The sequence below is a fragment of the Phoxinus phoxinus genome, assembly GCF_949152265.1.
Source record: "Phoxinus phoxinus genome assembly, chromosome: 13".
NCBI lineage: Eukaryota > Metazoa > Chordata > Actinopteri > Cypriniformes > Leuciscidae > Phoxinus > Phoxinus phoxinus.
This window is the reverse complement of record NC_136888.1, coordinates 14,302,632-14,316,075: the sequence shown is the minus strand read 5'-3', so window position 1 is coordinate 14,316,075 and position 13,444 is coordinate 14,302,632. Positions and strand designations below refer to the sequence as shown.

The 13,444-nt window shown below is 37.6% G+C and overlaps 1 protein-coding gene across 8 annotated transcripts in view; it reads left to right on the top strand.

Moving 5' to 3' along the window:
* Positions 1–1,459: 1,459 nt before the first annotated feature.
* ppp1r13ba (protein phosphatase 1, regulatory subunit 13Ba) overlaps positions 1,460–13,444 on the top strand; it is a 40,560-nt gene continuing 28,575 nt past the window's right edge. For 2 of the 8 annotated variants that reach the window (XM_079632115.1, XM_079632110.1), the window contains exon 1: positions 10,863–11,117. In XM_079632115.1, the coding sequence (XP_079488241.1) occupies positions 10,986–11,117 (132 nt within the window). In that variant the 5' untranslated portion in view covers positions 10,863–10,985. Of the gene's footprint in view, positions 1,700–8,236; positions 8,348–10,862; positions 11,118–13,444 lie in introns of those variants that run through there. The other 6 variants (XM_079632116.1, XM_079632112.1, XM_079632118.1 and 3 more) reach the window with 5 other exon arrangements.

The following is a 13,444-nucleotide window of genomic DNA, read 5'->3' as shown; positions in this document are numbered from 1 at the left end:
TTCAGATATTTATATTGACTAATCTTTTGTTTAAATTAGGGGTGTGACGAGATCTCGTGCCACGAGATCTCGCGAGACTAAAGTGTGACGAGATTTCTCGTCGAGTGAAAAGCTGTCTCGCAATATCGCCATAATTAACATAGAATATGCCATAGCTACATTCACATTGCATTACGTTGTACTCCGCGGCACCGGCCGCCTCCACTGTTGTTTTGCTATTGTAAACGTCTCCTCTGCTCATCCAGCACGAGTTGCATTCGCACACAGACTGTGACAGTGCAGCAGGAATCAGTTCACTGATCGCGTTACGATGGTGGACGATTTGTTGCGCATCAGCAGTGAGTCGATCTGAGATGTCTTATAGGGCGGTTAACACAGAACGTGTTTTCCATTCCAGTGCGGTACTTTCCATTGTTTTTCTATGTAAGCGTCTCGCGCATGACACAGTATTCTAAAAACGCGGCGCTCAAGTTAAAATCAGCTCCCCCATTTCACTGCCAGCGTATCGCATTTTACAAAGCAAAAACGCATTCTGTGTGAATGGCCCCTTATCTTGTAGAACGCGCGTTCAGCACCGCCACTACGGAGTGAAAATGAAAGTAAAACACGATGCGCGCAAATTAGACTGCATACATACAATAGCCCGTCTCCCAATATCAAACCTATCTCTGGTCTCTGTTTTGGTCTCTGTTTGCACTTTGAATACAGAGAGAGTTGGCCTACTTTGATTATGGTTGCACTTGCACTTAATTATCGTTTGAACTAATAAGAAAAACTGTTGTTTTATAGGCTACTGTCTGTTTTTATTTGTATTTTCAATTTGTGGAAAGTAGTTTCAGTTGGAGGTCACACACAGCCTCAATCAGAAGTTCTGGAAGCTCATAATGTACAGTAAGGTCTGAAGAGACCCGTGTGAAATCATACTTGAGAGAAGCCAGTCAGTTGAGTTTGTGGTAAAACCTTTACAGTGCTTCTATATTGTTGTATTTTAATGTATTTTGATAATTCATACTCAAAGTAGAACTGAAAAAACATTCATTACAAGATGATTTAGTTACAACATTTCAAAATGCACCTGCAGACTATTTTTCCAGTCATGAATTTTGTCATTGAGGATTTCTATCAAATATTGTGCAAAAATCTCGTCTCGTCTCGTTCTCGTGAACCCAATCTCGTCTTTGTCTTGTCTCGTGAGATAAGGGTCTCGTCACACCCCTAGTTTAAATAGTACAAAGTTTTCATTGATGAGTTTTTGGACACTGCATATCCCATTATTATCATATATAGCCATATAATCTAATGAATAGTTTGTATACATTAAACAACAACAACAACAAACAAACAAACATGTAATCTAGCCTACTAGTAGCATAAAAATGGATAAAAAAAAAAAAAGATTTGTGCAAATGAATGTTAAACCGGCTTGCCATAAAAACCTGCGCAAACCATCGAAGCCACTGGATTGGGACGCCGCTGTGACGTAGGCCTAAATGACCCAGTTCAGATGGCGCATCCTTTCACTACACTCACAGGACCAAACTCATAACAGGCAAAGGGCTTGAATAACAGAATTTATCACTGAACTGTTTGTCTTCACTTCTGTGGGAGTTAAAACAGGCGGGTTTTTTTTTTTCTTCTTTAAAAAAAAAAAAATCCAGATCTCCCTGTTTGATTTCGCCTTTCTGCAATCATGATGCCGGTAAGTTTGTGACAGCTGATGGTACTTTACTAGCGCTCAAACTCGAACTGTCATTCAGGATCATGACTGACAGCTCTGTCAACATTCATTCATAACTTGTGTATACATTGCGTTGGACTGCGGGTTTCCGTTAGAGTTAGACTATCATGAAGGAATGCGGCTCTTATGTCTTGTCAATCATAGTTAGGGAACAGTCATGCTGTATTTTGTCAAGTGGGTAGTGTGGATTTTAATATTAAATTGTAGGTGGCGTTTTATGACTAGGCCTATCTGTAATAACAATCACTGGTAGGGGTGAATTCAGGGACACTTTTTCCAAGTCATCTCAATGGCAAAAAGTGTCCCAATCACTCTGAACTCACCCTATACATTTTTAAGACAACAGTAAAGGTATTAGGCTTCTCAGATTTTGATTTAAATCAGTGAATTGCTTACTCTAAATAATCCTAGAGTAAATTAAATGCATTTCAGGATCTCTTTATACATAAATGGCCCCAAAACGTATTTAGACACTTTATCCACTCGTTTCGACATATTGGACACCTTATCCACTCTGTATTTTTGTCCTATTACAATAGTTATTTGTTCAAGTTCAATTTGGATTCTGGATTCTTCAAATCCAAATTCTGAACAAATACCTATTTTAATGGGACAAAAATACAGAGTTATGTATTTTGTTCCTATACTTAAAGCTTTATAATCTAGCATCACTTTGCTTTATTTGATACTTTGCATACTTGGTTTGATATTGTGTGTTTGTGTGTGTGTGTGTGTGTGTGTGTGTGTGTGTACCATTATAGTAATGAAAGCAATTTTCCACGTGCAGTTGACAGATAAACTGTGCCCTTTCAGTGTTGTTGTTGAGTATATTTTCAGCAAGCAGTTTGCTTCGTACATTCAGATTAACAGCATTAAAGAGGGCAAATGTTATCACTCAACTGAACTTTATATGCATTGTAATCACGTTATGTTCATCGTCTATAAAGGCATTAAATGCAAGTCCCCGAATGAGCGCGGTTCTGTAGCGTATTTAATTCAACTGCTCGGGTAATATTAATTGTATGATCCGTTTCAGGGGTGGCCAAAATTTTGATTTAAATTCAGTCAGAGCATGAAATGTATCTTCATATTTTTCCCAATATTGGATTATTTTCCTTTATGTTCCTTGCATTTATAAGGATTGTCCCACCAATTTAGAAAACATTGTGTCTTTTACTGCTTTTTATTATACATTCTTCATTTCTACCTTTCTTGTTGTCATAGTTTCTGAGTGAGAGTGATGCAGTTGTCGCTGTGTTGAATGAAAGCTTAGCCTGCGGGGAGCATTTTAGGGCGCTGTGCGGTGAGCTGTGGAAAAGTTGTCAGAATTCCTAAATTGTGACACACTCAGGGTTGTGTGCTTTTAAATCCCTCACACCCTAAATCCCGGAGCACTTGTTCCAGCCATTGCACCGAATATTGTTAGAGAATATAGTCATTTTATCGTCCATCTCCATGAGGCAGCAGACAGCGTCCCTCAACAGGAGACATTAGAGCACAGATTACAGGGAGAGCAAGATGGGGTCAAAGATCAAAGTTGAAAGAAAAGAGCATCCTCTGTACTGAAGTTAACCCTTTTCACCTTTGCACGAGCACTCACATTTAGAGTTAATGGACTGCACATGTCCCCTTTAGTGAATTACACAGTCAAGCGATTCCCTCACTTTTGACTTGCCCTGTTTGCTTTCATTAGACCAGCGGAAAAATGCAGTGACATGTTAGACTCCAACACAGACATGTGCGATTAACCTCAGGTCTTCAGATTGACATGTAACTAGAAAAGTACTGGAGCTTAGATGTCCTTATATATTGCCAGAGCTTAAGAATTGATCTCCCAAACACAACCAGATCAGCTTTTTTATTTATTTTCAGAGCGGTGGTTTTTGTTGACTTACTACTGTGCGTATGAATATTTATAACTCTAGAACTGCTGGATGGGGAAATGCAGAAGTAATTTCTTCCTTTGGGACAAGATAAATAAAATATCAAATATGAGCAAGCAGAAATATCTGTCCTCATGTTGAGTTAAAGTCTTTTCAGAAGTTTGCCACTTACAATAAGCGAGAGATATTTTGTTTTGCTATGTAAAATTGCTCACAGCATTTTGAATATTCATGAACAAACGCCAGACAGCTATATTCTGTGACAAGTGTTAGTTTAATTTTGCATATTGAGGCAGTAAATATGGAGATGTGATCTGTTTACTTCACATCTTGTTCTTTTCCTGTAGAACTGATTTTATTTGTTTACCTGCATGTCATGTGACCATTAAGCGAACTTAATTTTATTATTATATATTATTATTATTATTGACTTTATTATTGACCCATCTTAAATTCTCAGGGGGTGCTTCAAGTAAATACATTAGGCCAAAGAGGTTTAGCTGACGAGAAATATCCCTTCATTGCATGTAAATATGAAATGTCGTGAATTTGTACATTTTAATGTGTTTTTTTAATGTGAAAGACCAAAGCCTTTAAAAGACAGAAATACATGGTTAAATTACTCACCTGGTGATTATTCAATAATTAATGCATTCATCAGGAGCAATTCTGAGAAAACACTTCATTTCTGAGAAAATCACAACATTTCTGTAAATCTGCAGTGTTCAAATGCTGTGTGTGTGTGTGTGTGTGTCAGTTTTTCAGTGATAGGCATATGACTAGTGGCTGGTCTCTGTGTGCAATTCCACAAACCTTTAGTCTGATTACGAGTATTTTAAAACATAGTATAATCTTCTTATTACAAGTACTTCATTTTTGGGAATCTAATTTACGTAATCCAGATAACATGTAATCAGTTACTACTCAGCACTGAGAATATAGTACATAGTATTTATAAATATAGAAGTATAAATCGGATACTGGCTTAAACATTAAAATATATAGCCTCCTTTTAAATTTTAGGATGGGGTCTGTCGCATGAGGATGATCGTATTTGGGGGTGTGTGGTGGCATCTAAAAGATAAAAAAAATACTGCCCCAAGTGAATGCTAGCGAATGCTATGCTAGTGTGTTTTGGCCTGTCCTTTGCACTGTGGCAGGCAGCGTTCAGGCTGTGAGATTACAACTTCATCTGCACTCAGAACAGAGAGTGTTGGCAGCTCAGGATCTTTAATACGTCCCACATCCCTGTTGTAGGCAGCTGAGCCAGAGTGTGCTTTAGCTATTAGAGTCCACGCTAGTGTCGCTCACATCTCCCCAGAGCCTCATTATTGAAATTGCGACCTCATGGCATTGCCACAGTATTGCTGAATCTCTAAGCCTGCTGAGGGAATTGACTCCTGCGCTTCACCTTTGCATTGATGGTTACTTTGATTATTTTGTGACTAGTTTTGTTCATTTAGTATCAGTCAGAGATGGTGGTACATTTATGATCCGAACATGTCTTATACGTCATAGCTGTTATGTACAACAGTTGAGTTCCGGAAGTAAAAACTCCATTCATTTTCTCCATAAGGAAATTGATTTTGAACCTTTAAAGATAGTTTTATGAGGTTGTTAATCAATGGTATTTGCTTCCGCTGAAGCCATCAGCTCGCATTCTGGTTATTTTTGAAAATAATTGTGTTTAACAGTGTAATTCCTGGTGAAAAACTACATTACCCATGATGCTGTACGGAAAATTACAGAGAGTCGAAAAAAGCAAAAGGCCCCAAAATAGCTCTTTAGCTTTTTTTTGGCTTCAAATCAAAGTTTGTAGTGTTATGATACACCTCGTGGCTGATTGTCTTGGTAACCTTCACCAGAGCGAGGACGCTCTGAAGCGTTTTTTTTTTTTAATAGTTCAAAGTTACTATCAGATTTAATGTTATTACCTTGACAAACTATACATCATTAAAAATATATAAGTCTCACGTTTCAGTATTTGACCACTATTGTATTCTGAGAAACTTATAAGTGACAGTTATGTCTTAATTTGTGTCAGGATTTATGTAATGAAAAAATGAGTCGATACCTTTAATATGAATTATGAGCGTCAGCTGCTCCATTCAGAAAAAAACTCCGGTGCTGTTGTCTTGAGAACGCGTGACAAAACAACGTTCCCCAGGGCTTTTGGCTCAAAAATGTGCAGATTTGGAGAAATATTGATATATTATCATAGGTTTACATCATATTTCTATAGACAGGAATAATATTTATTGAATTTATATCCAAATGCGTCGATGTATACATAAAGAGCGCTGGATACTCTGATGTACTGTGTTTTCAATCCATACAGCAGGCTGAGGGCGCCATTTGCACAGTTTTTTCCAAATATGAAAGCTCACGAAGAAGAAATAACCTGTGACCTTCCAGGACGTCACTGACATAAACAGCTAACGTTAGCTTTCAGAGATCGCTATAACATGCAGATAAAGATGTTTTGAAGACAATAAACATGATTGCAATGATATTTGATTTACCTGTGTTCTTCGAGCCATGTCAGGTATTTTTATAATAATAGATTATATGTATAATGTAGCAGTGCTAATCGGTATAGACTTTACAATAGTGCAGAATAATATCAAATCATATATTTTCTGTCTGATTTTCTTTTCTGAAGCCAAATAAGCTCATAGAAGATTATTTAAAACACTCGACTTGTACTATAAAGTAAGTTTGGAGCTCAAACAGGGTTTTAATCTCATAAATTGTCGTGTATTGATGGTGTGCTAAGCTAACATGCTAGCTAGCTCTCTAGTTGCACCTGCCATCTAGCTGTTATTTTTTATGATTTTTTTTCTAAATCGGAATGCTTACTGAAATATTTCTTTATTTAAGAAAGGCATTTGATACAGTTTCAAATGTGAAGTGAAGATTATGAAAGAAATTAGGGGGTGAAACACCGTGATTAGCCAGTCGTTAGCGATTATAATGGAGACAAAGGAAAATAATATTTATGGCCATAAGCCGGCTGGAAAGGTGTAAATGTGTGCAGGAGAGAGTGACACTGAATGGGGCTCGTTTGCACCACAAAACAATAGAGACAATAGACTGAATAGATGCTAATAGATGACAATAAACACAAGTTTGCATTTTAGAGTCAATTCAAAATAAAGTCATTTGAGATGATCTTGAAAAACATTTAACAAAATACAGAGTTTTAGACTTATCACCTTCAAATTTTAAATATAACATGGTCAGACATGTGTCTTTAGCTGGAGTGCATTTCTAGAGTGCTGACGGGCCAACTTCAATTTAATTTTCATGAAGATGTTTCATAAAAATAAATTTCTAATAACTTACACAACTTTGAAGCTATTCATAATTTTTTTTTCATTATGACAATAATTCATTCTACATTTCCAATAAAGTGCCAGGTGTCAGCTTTCAAATGAGACCATACTTGAGCTTTTAGGACCAAGGGTCAATTAATTGAATCTTTTTTAGGTTGGGTATGCTATTTCTGGGGATTTTTCAAAAGTGGCGCTGAAGGCTAACAGGTTAATGGCTTATAACTCTTTAACAAAGACTATTTTAAAATCCTCATGAAAAGAAAAAAAAACAACTTCCGGAACCAGCGCTGCTGAAAAAAGGGTTGGACGCTATAATGGTAATGCTAATATTGTGAATTTCAACATGGCTGAAGCACTGTATTGACCAATCAGAAGCCAGTACTGAAACTACATTTTATAATTGATATTATTAACAAACATTATTACTTAATATAATTCTAGGCAGACCATTAGTCAATGTAATTGAAATATTTATGTCATATTTATTTACAGTAAAATTTACAGCAAAAATACAGTGAAAACGGCAATATTATGAAATGTTAACTGTTTCCTATTTTAGTATAGCCTACAGTATTTTAAAATGTATTACTCCAGCCTTTACTGTCACATCGTGAATCATTCTAATATGCTGATTTGCTGCTCAAGAAACATTTCTTATTATTATCAAAGTTGAAAACTGTTTTTAAACCATGATGCATGTTTTTCATGATTATTTGATGAATAGAAAGTTCAAAGGAACAGCAATCTTATATACAAATCTTTGTGCTACTTTTGATCAATTTAATGCATCTTTGCTGAATAAAAGTGTAAATGTCTTTCAAAAACACGTTTGAACCATACAGTAAATATAGTTATATAAAGTTATATGAATAAAAATATATTGTTTGTTCGTTGCCTCTTCCATTTTCATCGGACTCTTTTCCAGCCTCCGAGTTCATAACCTCATAACGCCAACCAATGTTGTTGTATATATATAATAAAACTGCGACTAATGATTATCGATTATGAGTAATAGGCTGGAGAGTGCTATGCATGCTCTCTTCAAACTTGGAGTTATTTATGAATTCTTTCTTGAATTTATGATGCTTTATTAAAATTTTTCCAGTTTCCTTTTAGTGCTTTTCCATGCCTTTAAATCTCAAACTGAAATGTGAAATCCAAACTTGCTCTCTCTTCTGTTTTCAAGCTCACTGGGTCCAGGTGTCGGCCATGAGAGCGAGGAGCTGTCAGGGCCGTTAAATGCTCAGAGATTGAGTGTGCTGTTTACTGCTGTTAACTGCACTTAACTATGCAAGTCTTCCAGTTGCGGTGTAGTGAGAGGAACTGACATGTTTCCGTGGATGCAGTCGTTGCTATGGACACCCTATTGATGGCACTGTACAGTAAATTAGGTGACGTCCACAGTGTCAACAATCCCACGATGCTTTAGCTAGGCCGCATGTCCCATCTGCATCAAATGAATAAAAAACGCTTATATGTTGAGAAATGTGGGTATTTAGCTGATTGACAGTATTATATATTTAGCGTTTCACAAAAGTGTTTAGTTGTCTTTTTTGTTTGTTTGGGATTTTCCATACAGAAGCATCTTATTTAATGACATGTTGTTACAAACTAAAGGAAGCATTAACAGTTTTTACAGTGGAAACTGGGCAGCTATACCCAGCCAGAGCTCTATTTGTCAGGACCGCCCGACTCGAGACGCACAGTGACAAGGCCTGCCTGTGTCCTGAGATTTATTATTGACAAAGCATTGAGTGCTGCGACTTCACCTCCTTCTTTGGAATCAGAAAACCTTCTTCCCTGACTTAGATACTGTACATCCGTCATGGAGAGAGATGCTCAGCCAGTGTTTCAGAGCAAGAGGTTGTTGGTTATTAGTGGTTATAATTATTACTCTCACATTTTTGGTTAGGTCTTTTTTTCCACAGCTTACCTAAACTGACAGATATTTGACATTTTTTGTTGAGAATATTCATCTAGCAGACAATAATAACAAATCCTCTTTAAGGAGGGATTTAATTCATATCTAGAGACCGGAATATTATAGATATTTTTGGGGGAGAGCTAGTAATCACATAGAACATGCTAGCAAACACCTAGGCTGAATCCGAAATCGCCCTCTAAACCCTCACTCACTATTCCATATGTTAATCCACTAATACTGTTCACTTGAAGGAGTGAATGAAAACGAGCGAGTGAATTCGGACAGCCGTTCAGTGTACATCGGTTGTACACTCGTTATTGCGGTGCATTGTGGGAATAACGTTCACTATGGTTTCTGACACCAGTACAAATGGCTGTCCCCTGAAATAGCGCCCTATTTGAGGATATAGGGGGCGATTTCGGATTCAGCCCTAGTCTCAGCCTCAGACGGCCCACGGACCGCTGGCTGAACGTCTGATGCTTATGGTACACTTAACTGGAAACACTTCCTAAGTCGTCATCTGATTGGTTAAATTCTTTAATGGTCCGCCTGGAAACAAAGATGCCGTGAAGCCAAACCCCCTCATGGAAGAAGAAAGCCGTCGTGTTTACAACTGTGGCAATGAGCGCTTATCCGGATCAACTAAATGCTGGATTTTCAAAAGTGTGAAGTATGTAAAATTCGAGGTATAGACTCTTTAAAATACGTCCAAGAGTTTTACACAACGGTCTGTTATTGTAGTAACGCAACCACTTAGTAACACTCTGGCAACCATCCAGAACACCCTTCTTAGCAATGCCAGAACACCCTTGGAACTATTTAGCAACACTCTGGAAACCATCAATAGAGTGCAACAGTTAGGTTCCGGAAGTAAAAACTCCATAAAGGAAATAGATTTTTGAGCTGCGAGGTTGTTAATTGATGGTTTTTGCTTCTGTTAAAAAAAATCGTGTTTAACAGTGGAATTCCTGATGAAAAACTGCATTACCCATGATGCTCTACAAAAAATTACACCAGAGAGTCGGAAAAAGTTAAACACACCAAAATAGCTCTTTAGCTCCGCCCACTCCCATGATGCACTGCGAATGACGTAATCGAGTAATTCATCTCTCTACGCTCTCAAAATACTGAAATGTTTGTATATGCATATTTTGCAGTAAACTTAAAATATATTGTTTTTATACATGTAATCAACATTTTTAAATGAGTAGTTTTGTTTCTCCATCGTTTTCAATTTGATTATGCTGTTCGCAATGCTTCATGGGATTGTAGTTCTTTCCCTCACTAAAACCATTAGGTACACAGTCTTGTACCTTTGTCTTTTTGTCCGATTTTCTAAAACTTTTCTGCTTCAAATCAAAGTTTGTAGTGTTGTGATACACCTTGTAGCTGATTGGCTTGGTTCATGGCTTATCCCTATGGGAAAAATTAATGGAAAAAATACTTCCGGAACCAGCGCCGCTGAAAAAAGGGCCGGACGCTATTGCACTCTATAGGACACCCTAACAACTGCTTAGCAATGCTCTGGCAACCATCCAGAACATGCTAGAAACTGCTTCACAATGCCCTGGAACACCCTAGCAAAGATTTTCTACAAAAGATTTAGATTTGTCTATAATTTCAATGGATGATCAGCAAATTCTAAAGCTGATGTATACGTCATGTTCATGGTGTCAATCTTTTCCGCACGCTTCTTAGTTGGATAACGTAAGTGGAACGAGCATGACTTCCTATGGCGACCTCGGTTCATGGAAGTGTGTGTTTTACTCTGAGTGAGTTTGATCCCCTCTATCAGTGACATGTCACAGGACTGTCTGTGTTTTGTCATCAGATACTTCTTATCTGCCCCTGGCACCTCTGCTTGTTCCAGGAGGGAATGCAATTTGGGAGAGAAAGCTTGCCCACCCTCCCCTTTTCCAAATGCCCCCATATCCCCCCTCCCCTTCCTTGACCACTCTATAGTATCTACACTCACTCACACACTCAGTCAGACAGACAGTCAGGCACCCAGAGAGAGAGAGAGAGAGAGAGTGAGAGAGAGAGACACTCCAGCTCCCCAGCGCCTGGGCTGCCCGGCTCCTCCAATCCATCAAGCTTGGGGCTCCATGAGGAGGTTCATCAGGATGGTTCTGCGCAGCCTGGTCAGCGCCTCCAAGGGCAGGCCGTGGCTGCAGAAGAGAGCGCGGGCGCAGGAGAAGGAAGACCGGAAGCTGAAGGCCCCACACAGGCTGACTAAGGTGAAGATCCGGAGGGCTTAAAGACGAGCAAGATGTAGGGGCAGACAAGGAGACGCTGAGTATAGAAGTTCAGGCACTTGTGTACGGCTTAAAATAGCGAGACATGTCTGGGACATGGATTTCAGAAGACTGACATGTGTTCATGTGCATGTGTGAGAGCTAAATGGAGTCTTGCTATAGTTGGAATGGATGGCGGATATGATAAATCAAAGGTTGCTATTTTGCGCACATGATTGTGGCATGCTGGGATATGCTTGTTTGTTTATTGCACGCTAGCATTGGACAAGTTGTGGTAATTCTGTTGGTTATGACAGAATAATTATCTTCTCTCAATTTGTAAAAACAAACAAGAAATATGTATGGAATGGAAGTCTAAGCATTTTGGGGTACGTTGCCTCCTTCCATTGTAAGTACATATCTGTCCATGCTTTTTGTTTGTTTGTTTATACAAATTGAGGGATGAGTTGAAATTATTTTCTGTGGTAATAAAAATGCTATAATTGTATAGAATCTGGAATATTCATTTCTGTTACGTCAGTGTTTCCCAGGATACACATACACTTTGTGAATATTAATACTAACAATGAACTAAATGATTTTTACATCATGTGTTACATTTTTAGTTGATAAAAAAAAAATTTGTTTAATGTTTGTTCATGTTAGTTCGCAGTGCATTAACTAACTTTTGACTTAAAAAAATTATTGGTAAATGTTGAAATTAACATTAACTAAGACTGTAAAAGTATTGCTTTTAATTTTTTTACTTATGTTAACAAAAGAACCCTTAGTGTAAAATGTTACATGTCAATCACCTTTTTTCATAATTTAAAGGTATAGTTCACCCCAAAATAAAAATCCTGTCACCATTTACTCACTGTCATGTCGTTCCAAACCTGTATGGCTTTTCTTTTATTCTGTGAAACACAAGATATTTTGAGAAGTGTGTTTTTTTTGTGTTTTTTTGTCCATACAGTATAATCAAAGACATATTGGTTTAGACTCATTCTATCGACTAAAATTTCTTGGTTTGTGTTCCACAAAATACAGAAAGTCATACAGGTTTTGAATGACATGAGGTCGACAAAATAATGAGATGATTAACATTTTTGGAAGGGAATTTCCCCTTCAATTCTGTTTGATTTACAATGTTTGTCTTTACTAATGGCTAGAGTCCAGTTATTGAATTGTTCATATGGAGTGTTAGCATGATTTGACAATTTTTTGGCCCTGGGCTATTTTAATATGAAATCATGTGACGATAAAATTCCAGGCAGCTGTCCAGGTCGGGATTATCCGCTGTCTTCACAGATCACAGCAGCATTTCCCTTTCTGGATTTGTTTGGCTTCAGCCAGCGAAACAGTTTCCTTAGCTCTCTGTAGCCACACGCTCGCATGTTTGCACCCCGTCCTAATCAGATTATTATAGCTCTGCCCTGTAATCCAACCCTCACAGAATTTCCCTTTCAATCTGGGTCTTGCTTGTTTGGAGGGATTGTGTTACACTTTAGAAGTAAAGCCTTCATTCCTGCCCGGGGTGGGAATTGAATTCAGAAGGATTTATAAAATGTACAGTATTTAAATGTTTGAGTGAAGTGAAGGGAAACTGGATGAAGGATACATCTATGTGTTTACATTTTATTGGTGTCTTGCGTAATAAAATAAAATACACACATTACCCAAAAATGCCTGGTATACCTAAAACTATTTATTTATTATAATCCTTTAAAAAATTACAGATGAGTTTTTAAAAAATATTTTACATATTAGATTTGTTTTAATTAATATTATTTTATTTTATGGGTGCTTTCTGTCTATCTATCCTCTGTCTATTTATCTGTCTGTTTATCTATATATTTATCTGTCTGTCTGTCTCTCTGTCTGTCTGTCTGTCTATCGTCTGTCTGTCTAATTCTGTCTATCTATCTGTCTGTTTGTCTATCGTCTGTCTGTCTAATTCTGTCTGTCTGTCTTTCTGTCTATTGTCTATCTGTCTGTCTGTCTATCTGTCTGTTTATCGTCTGTCTGTCTATCTGTCTGTTTATCGTCTGTCTGTCTGTCTAATTCTGTCAGTCTGTCTAATTCTGTCTGTCTGTCTGTCTGTCTAATTCTGTCTGTCTGTCTGTCTGTGTCTATCTATCTATCTATCTATCTATCTATCTATCTATCTATCTATCTATCTATCTATCTATCTATCTATCTATCTATCTATCTATCTATCTATCTATCTATCTATCTATCTATCTGTCTGTCTGTCTGTCTAATTCTGCCTGTCTGTCTGTCTGTCTGCCTCTGTCTGTCTCTCTATCTGTCTGTCTGTCTATCGTCTG